This window comes from Gallinula chloropus (genome assembly GCF_964237585.1).
Source record: "Gallinula chloropus genome assembly, contig: HAP1_SCAFFOLD_821, whole genome shotgun sequence".
Lineage (NCBI taxonomy): Eukaryota > Metazoa > Chordata > Aves > Gruiformes > Rallidae > Gallinula > Gallinula chloropus.
In genome coordinates, this window is record NW_028168312.1 from 1 (window position 1) to 8,866 (window position 8,866).

The 8,866-nt window shown below is 64.8% G+C and overlaps 1 protein-coding gene across 1 annotated transcript; it reads right to left on the minus strand.

The window, feature by feature from the left end:
• Positions 1-163: 163 nt before the first annotated feature.
• Positions 164-8,863, minus strand: TAF6 (TATA-box binding protein associated factor 6; the record flags this gene model as incomplete). Its single annotated transcript, XM_084281018.1, is given in 11 exon segments — positions 164-214; positions 668-841; positions 1,064-1,189; positions 3,410-3,484; positions 5,274-5,456; positions 7,582-7,683; positions 7,798-7,875; positions 7,995-8,057; positions 8,060-8,139; positions 8,622-8,741; positions 8,839-8,863. Coding segments are annotated over 11 exon segments (1,077 nt in total), but the record flags the coding sequence as incomplete, so codon positions are not given.
• Between the last annotated feature and the right edge of the window lie 3 nt (positions 8,864-8,866).

An 8,866-nucleotide genomic window follows, 5' to 3' on the forward strand; every position in this document is an offset into this window, starting at 1 on the left:
CACCTGGGTGATGGTGAGGGGGGTCCTGTTGCCCTGCTGGGCCTGCATGGCGGCCTAGGCCCGGGCCTGGGCCTTTCTTACCATGACCCCGCCATGTCCCCCTGTCTGTCTGTCCCCCTGTCCCCCCCATGTCCCCCCCATGTCCCCCTGTCCCCCCACACACCTGGGTGATGGTGAGGGTGGTCCTGTTGACCTGCTGGGCCTGCATGGCGGCCTAGGCCCAGGCCTGGGCCTCCAGTACCATGGCCCCCCCATGTCCTCCTGTCCCACCCCATGTCCCCCTGTCTGTCCATCCCCCCCAGTCCCACCCCATGTCCCCCTGTCTGTCCCCCCCACGTCCCCCAGTCCCCCCACACCCCTGGGTGATGGTGAGGGTGGTCCTGTTGACCTGCTGGGCCTGCATGGCGGCCTAGGCCCAGGCCTGGGCCTTCAGTACCATGACCCCCCATGTCCCCCTGTCTGTCCACCCCCCCCATGTCCCCCAGTCCCCCCAACTCCCAGGTGATGGTCAGGGTGGTCCTGTTGCCCTGCTGGGCCTGCATGGCGGCCTAGGCCCGGGCCTGGGCCTTCCTTACCATGACCCCCCCATGTCTCCCTGTCCGTCCCCTCCCCGTCCCCCTGTCTGTCCCCCCCATGTCTCCCCCACGTCCCCCTGTCCCCCCCACACCTGGGTGATGGTGAGGGTGGTCCTGTTGACCTGCTGGGCCTGCATGGCGGCCTGTGCTCGGGCCTTCACCACGTGTGTGCAGAGCAGAGCCCCCAGGTACCCGAAATCCCCCTTGTAGGAGTCCTGGTTATCGGGGGGGGGCCGGATTTTGGCCAACACGGGGGCACAGTGTTTCTGTTGGGGTGACAGACAGACAGACAGACAGTCATTGAGAGGAGGGGGGGACACCCACACCCCCACCCTGCAGCCCCCCGACCCGTCAAAGCATCCCCCATGTCACTACCAGCCTCCCCACCCCCACCTTGTGCCCTCCCTGGCATGGACCCCCCCTCAAATAACCCCCTGCCCACCCCCCCACACCCTAAACCCCCCCACCCCCCCCCCCAAAAACCCCACCAGCAACAGGGTCTGGACGTGGTCGGCCCCGATCTTGTCGATGTTGCTGACGACGGGACCCTCCAAGATGGCGCGGACGCGCTCGCCCTCCACGGGCAAGCGGGGCAGGATCAGGGTCTTGATCACCTTGGGGAGGGGGACACGGCGGGGTCAGGGACTGGGAGGGTCTGGGGAGGGACTGGGGAAGAGCTGGCAGGATACTGGGAGGATATTGGGGGGATACTGGGGGGATACTGGGGCCCGGCCCCTCCAAGATGGCGCGGCCGCGCTCGCCCTCCACGGGCAAGCGGGGCAGGATCAGGGTCTTGATCACCTTGGGGAGGGGGACACGGCGGGGTCAGGGGGTGGGGGGCACTGGGAGGGACTGGGGAAGAGCTGGCAGGATACTGGGAGGATATTGGGGGGATACTGGGGGGATACTGGGGACTGGCCCCTCCAAGATGGCGCGGACGCGCTCGCCCTCCACGGGCAAGCGGGGCAGGATCAGGGTCTGGATCACCTTGGGGAGGGGGACACGGCGGGGTCAGGGGGTGGAGGGCACTGGGGAGGGACTGGGGAGGAGCTGGCAGGATACTGGGGGAATACTGGGGGAATACTGGGGGAATACTGGGGGGACACTGGGGGGACACTGGGGGAATACTGGGGGAATACTGGGGGGTTAATAGGGGAATACTGGGGAGATACTGGGGGGAATACTGGGGGGAATACTGGGGAAGAGCTGGCAGGATACTGGGGAGATACTGGGGGATACTGAGAGGATACTGGCGGGATACTGGGAGGATACTGGGGAAGAGCTGGCAGGATACTGGGAGGATACTGGGAGCATACTGGAGAAGAGTTGGCAGGATACTGGGGGGATACTGGGGAAGAGCTGGCAGGATACTGGGGAGATACTGGCGGGATACTGGGAGGATACTGGAGAAGAGTTGGCAGGATACTAGGGAGATACTGGGGGGATACTGAGAGGATACTGGCGGGATACTGGGAGGATACTGGGGAAGAGCTGGCGGGACACTGGGAGGATACTGGGGAAGAGCTGGCAGGATACTGGGAGGATACTGGGGAAGAGCTGGCAGGATACTGGGAGGATACTGGGAGCATACTGGAGAAGAGTTGGCAGGATACTGGGGGGATACTGAGAGGATACTGGGAGGATACTTGGAGGATACCGGGGGAATACTGGGAGGATTCTGCGAGGATACTGGGAGGATACTGGGGGAATACTTGGGGGACACTGGGGGGTTAATGGGGGAATACTGGGGGGATACTGGGAGGATACTGGGGGAATACTGGGAGGATACTGGGGAAGAGCTGGCATGATACTGCGGGGATACTGGGGGGAATACCAGGTGGATACTGGGGGGATACTGGGGAAGAGCTGGCAAGATACTGGGGAGATACTGGGAGGATACCAGGGGGATACTGGGAGGATACTGGCGGAATATTGGGAGGATACTGGGAGGATACTGGGGGAATACTGGGGGGACACTGGGGGGTTAATGGGGGAATACTGGGGGGATACTGGGAGGATACTCAGGGGATACTGGGGGAATAATAGGGAAGAACTGGCAGGATACTGGGGATATACTGGGGGGATTCTGGGGGGATACTGGAAGGATACTGGGGAAGAGCTGGCAGGATACTGGAGGGATACTAGGAGGATACTGAGGAAGAGGTGGCAGGATAGTGGGGAGATACTGGGAGGATACTGGGGAAATATTGGGAAGATACTGGGGGATACTGGGGAAGAGCTGACAGGATACTGGGGGGATACTGGGGGGAATACTGGGGGATACTGGGGAAGAGCTAGCAGGATAATGGGGGGATACTGGGAGGATACTGCGTGGACACTGGGAAGATACTGGGGAAGAGCTGGCAGGATAATGGGGGGATACAGGGCGAATACTGGGGGAATACTGGGAGGATACTGAGAAGACACTGGGGGGATACTGAGGGGATACTGGGGGGACACTGGGGGGATACTGGGGGGATACTGGGGGAATAATAGGGAAGAACTGGCAGGATACCGGGGAGATACTGGGGGATACTGAATGGAATACAGGGGGGAATACTGGGGAGATACTGGGGGGATACTGGGGGAATACTGGGGGGATAGGGATACGGGGGAGATACTGGGGGGCCACTGGGGGGATACTGGGGGGACACTGGGCAATACTGGAGGCCACTGGGGGCCACTGGGGGATACTGGGTGATACTGGGGGGATACTGGAGGGATACTGGAGGGATACTGGGGGCCACTGGGGGACACTGGAGGGATACCGGGGGGATACTGGGGGCCACTGGGGTGATACTGGTGGCCACTGGGGGCCACTGGTCGCCACTCACGTCGTGGCCCAGCTCGGCCAGTCCCGCGATGGAGCCGTAGCGGGTGGTCCAGGGGGTCTTCTCGTCCACCCAGCTCTGGGGCACAGCGCAGGCTGCTGCCCCACTGCTGCCCCACAGCCACCCCATAACCACCCCATAGCACCCCATAACTGCCCCATAGCCGCCCATAGCCGCCCCATAACTGCCCCACAGCCACCCCATAGCGCCCCATAACTGCCCCACAGCCACCCCATAACCGCCCCATAACCACCCCACAACCGCCCCATAACTGCCCATAACCATCCCATAACACCCCCATAGCGCCCCATAACCACCCCACAGCCACCCCACAGCCGCCACCCCAGCTCCACAGCCCCATCCCAGTCCCCCCAGTCCCACCCCACAGCCCCCACCCCAGCTCCACAGGCCCCCATCCCAGCCCCAGCCCCCCAGCCCCATCCCAGCCCCCCCAAACCCACCCCCCAACCCCCCAAACGCCCCCCTACCCTGGTGAAGGTCTTGGTGATGCGGGACTGGCTCCAGCCCCCCAATCCCACCCCACCTCCACAGGCTCCAACCCCATCCTCATCCCATACCCAGCCCCCCAGCCCCATCCCAGCCCCCCCAAACCCACTCCCCAGCCCCCCAGCCCCCCCAAAACACCCCCCCCCAGACCCCTCCTACCCTGCTGAAGGTCTTGGTGATGCGGGACTGGCTCCAGCCCCCTAATCCCACCCCACAGCCCCCACCCCAGCTCCCCAGCCCCATCCCATCCCCAGCCCCCCAGTCCCACCCCAGCCCCCCCAAACCCACCCCACAGCCCCCCCAAAATCGCCCCCCCCCCCCCCAGCTCCTCCCCACCCTGGTGAAGGTCTTGGTGATGCGGGACTGGCCCCAGCCCCCCAATCCCACCCCACAGCCCCCACCCCAGCCCCCCAGCCCCATCCCATCCTCATCCCAGCCCCCCCAAACCCACCCCCCAGCCCCCCCAAACGCCCCCCTACCCTGGTGAAGGTCTTGGTGATGCGGGACTGGCCCCAGCCCCCCCAACCCCATCCTCATCCCATCCCCAGCCCCAAGGCCCCCAACCCAATCCCAATCCCATCCCCAGCCCCCCAGCCCCATCCCAGCCCCCCGGCCCCACCCCAGCCCCCCCAAACCCACCCCCCAGCCCCCCCAAACGCCCCCCTACCCTGGTGAAGGTCTGGGTGATGCAGCACTGGCCCCAGCCCCCCCAACCCAATCCCAATCCCATCCCCAGCCCCCTGGCCCCAAACCCAATCCCAATCCCATCCCCAGCACCCTGGCCCCATCCCAGCCCCCCCCAAACGCCCCCCTACCCTGGTGAAGGTCTTGGTGATGCGGGACTGGCCCCAGCCCCCCCAACCCCATCCTCATCCCATCCCCAGCCCCCTGGCCCCCAACCCAATCCCAATCCCATCCCCAGCCCCCCAGCCCCACCCCAGCCCCCCCAAACCCACCCCCCAGCCCCCCAAATGCCCCCCAAACGCCCCCCTACCCTGGTGAAGGTCTTGGTGATGCAGGACTGGCCCCAGCCCCACAATCCCACCCCACAGCCCCCACCCCAGCCCCCCAGCCCCATCCCATCGTCATCCCATCCCCAGCCCCCTGGCCCCATCCCAGCCCCCCAGCCCCATCCCAGCCCCCCCAAACCCACCCCCCAGCCCCCCCAAATGCCCCCCTACCCTGGTGAAGGTCTTGGTGATGCAGGACTGGCTCCAGCCCCCCAACCCCACCCCACAGCCCCCACCCCAGCTCCACAGGCGCCCATCCCATCCCCAGCCCTCCGGCCCCATCCCAGCCCCCCCAAACCCACTCCCCAGCCCCCCAGCCCCCCCCAAACGCCCCCCAAACGCCCCCCTACCCTGGTGAAGGTCTTGGTGATGCGGGACTGGATGTTGTTGGTGGTGGTGCTGAAGTTCTTGCAGAGTTGGGCCACCAGCCGGGCGGCGAAGTCCCGCAGGGCCCAGTGATTGTCCACGTCGGGCCGCAGGCAGAGCTGGCGGCTCACGATGCAGGTCAGCACGGCTGGGATCAGCTCGTGCAGCTGGGGGGCACGGGGGGGTCACTGGGGGCTCTGGGGGGGTCACTGGGGGCGTTGGGGGGGTCACTGGGGGCTTTCGGGGCATTGGGAGACACTGGGAGCATGGGGGGTATCGGGGTATGGGGGGCACTGGGGACATGGAGGGGTATGGGGGGGTCAATGAGGGCATTGGGGGGGGTCATGGGGGGGTTATGAGGGCATTGGGGGGGTCACTGGGGGCTTTGGGGGGGTCACTGGGGGCTTTGGGGGGGTCACTGGGGTGACAGGCCGCGGGCAGAGCTGGCGGCTCATGATGCAGGTCAGCACGGCTGGGATCAGCTCGTGCAGCTGGGGGTCACTGGGGGCTCTGGGGGGGTCACTGAGGGCTTTGGGGGGGTCACTGAGGGCTTTCGGGGCATTGGGAGACACTGGGAGCATGGGGGGTATCGGGGTATGGGGGGAATGAGGGGACACTGGGGACATGGAGGGGCATGGGGGGGTCAATGAGGGCATGGGGGGGTCATGGGGGGGTCACAGGGGGCATTGGGGGCATTGGGAGACACTGGGAGCATGGGCGGTATCAGCGCATAGGGGGGCACTGGGGACATGGAGGGGTATGGGGGGTCATGGGGGAGCTTTGGGGGGTCACAGGGGTTGGGGGGGGCGTTGATGGGGTCACTGGGGGCCTTGGGGGGGTCACTGGGGGCCATTGGGAGCATGGGGGGTATCAGCACATGGGGGGGATGGGGAGGCACTGGGGCCATGGAGGGGCATGAGGGCCATGGAGGGGCTTTGGGGGGGCCACCGAGGTCGGGGGGGGCATTGGGGGGGTCACAGGGGGCGTTGGGGGGGTCACAGGGGGCGTTGGGGGGGTCACAGGGGGCGTTGGGGGGCATTGAGAGACACTAGGAGCATGGGGGGTATCAGAGTATGGGGGGAATGAGGGGGCACTGGGGACATGGAGGGGAACTGGGAGGTCACTGGGGGCATTGGGGGGTCACAGGGGGCGTTGGGGGGGTCACAGGGGGACACGGGGGACGGACAGATGGACATGGAGGGGGGACGGGACACACAGGGTCACCCCCAGGCAGGGTGTCCCCTGGACGGGAAGGGGGAGGTTGGGGGGAGGGGGGGTGTCCCAAAATAGGGACTTGGGGGGGGTCAGAGCTGCATCCCTGTGCCCCCCCGAGTGTCACACGTGTCCCCATGTCCCCCCCCCATATCCCTGTGCCCCCCCCCCAAATTCCTCCAGGTAGAGGGTGGGAAGGGATGAATGGGGTGGGATGAGGCAGGTGGGGGGGGTCCCAAAATAGGGACTGGGAGGGGGTCAGAGCCACATCCCTGTGCCCCCCCCGAGTGTCACACGTGTCCCCATGTCCCCCCCCCATATCCCTGTGTCCCCCCCAAGTGTCACACGTGTCCCCATGTCCCCCCCCCCATATCCCTGTGCCCCCCAGAGAGTGGGAAGGGATGAATGGGGTGGGATAAGGTGGGTGGGGGGGGGGGTCCCAAAATAGGGACTGGGGGGGGTCAGAGCTGCATCCCTGTGCCCCCCCCGGGTATGACACGTGTCCCCATGTCCCCCCCCATATCCCTGTGCCCCCCCCCCAAATTCCTCCAGGTAGAGGGTGGGAAGGGATGAATGGGGTGGGATGAGGCAGGTGGGGGGGGTCCCAAAATAGGGACTGGGAGGGGGTCAGAGCCACATCCCTGTGCCCCCCCCGAGTGTCACACGTGTCCCCATGTCCCCCCCCCATATCCCTGTGTCCCCCCCAAGTGTCACACGTGTCCCCATGTCCCCCCCCCCCCATATCCCTGTGCCCCCCAGAGAGTGGGAAGGGATGAATGGGGTGGGATAAGGCGGGTGGGGGGGGGTCCCAAAATAGGGACTGGGGGGGGGTCAGAGCCACATCCCTGTGCTCCCCCCGCATGTCACACGTGTCCCCATGTCCCCCCCCATATCCCTGTGTCCCCCCCCCCAAATTCCTCCAGGTAGAGGGTGGGAAGGGATGAATGGGGTGAGATGAGGCGGGTGGGGGAGGTCCCAAAATAGGGACTGGGGGGGGGTCAGAGCCACATCCCTGTGCCCCCCCTGAATGTCACACGTGTCCCCATGTCCCCCCCCCACATCCCTGAGCCCCCCCCTCACATATTTCTCCAGGTAGAGGGTGGGGTTGTCCATCAGAGCCTTCACCATCCTCATGAGGTAGATGAGCAGCGCCAGGTTGTTCTGCACCACGTTGACACGGACCTGGGAAGAGGAAAAGTGGGGGGGGGGTAGGGGGGCAAAAAAGGGGGGGTGTAGGATGTGTGATGACATCATAAGGCTGCCAAAAAAAAGGGGGGACACCCCCCAAAACCTCACCCCTTCAGAGATGAAGGTGCTGAAGCGTGGGAGCATCTGGTAGAGCCCGGGATCGGTGGCGATGCTCTGGAGAGCTTCCTAAAAAGGGGGTTTTGGGGTCAAAATGGGGGTGTCCTGTTAAAGAACCCCTCCTGTTAAAGAACCCCCCCCCAAAAAGGGTGTAGACCCCCTAAAAAGTGGGTTTTGGGGTGACTCACAGCACGTTTGGCCTCGCAGGAGCCCACACAGGCTTCAGTGATCTCCTTGTAGTAGAGCTGTTGTGCTCCACCGACAGCTCGTGGACGCTGCGGGGTTTGAGGCGCAGGGGGGGGGTCTCCAGTAAGGGACCCTTCTTCTCCTTCCCTGGGTGGGGTGAAGGGGGGTGGGGGTGGGATATTGGGTGGGTTTTAGTGGGGGGGAGACACCCCCACCCCCTCCCAAATTGGTAGGGAATGAAATAATAAGGGGGGGGTGGGGAAGGAGGGGGAGGTTGAGCCTGAAGCTGCCACCAAACCCTTCCACGGGCACCTGGAAAAGCTCTAAATACCCCAGACCCCCCACCCAAAATACACCCTAAAAGCCCCAGGACCCCCCCACACTAAAATACACCCCACATCCCCCCCCCCCAAACACTTTCTGAAGCCCCCAGGGACCCCCACCTACAGATTCCCTCCACCACCCTTCATAGAGCCCCTGAAACCCTCAGGAACCCACAAACACCCCCCCCCAATCCCGCTTTAATCCTCTTTAAACCCTCAGGGACCCCCCCAAATTCCTTCCAGACCCTTCCCCAACCCTTCCTGAGGTCCCCAACGCCCCCCCCCCCAAAAAAAAACACACCCCACCTTTGCCATCAGCACTGGCTGAGCTCTGCCCCTTCCCCTTGAGAGCTCCATCCTCCTCCTGCCCCGGCTTGGCCGCTTTGAGGGGCTCTGTGGCTTCAGCCTTCTGCTGCTCCTTGGGGGCTGGGGGGACCCCAAAAATAAGGGGGTTAAGGGGGGGTCAATCACCCCCTCTCTTCAACAGGAAAAGGTGGGGGTTGAGGAGGAAGAGGAGGCTCACCAGGTGGGGGGTTTTCAGGGATGGCAGG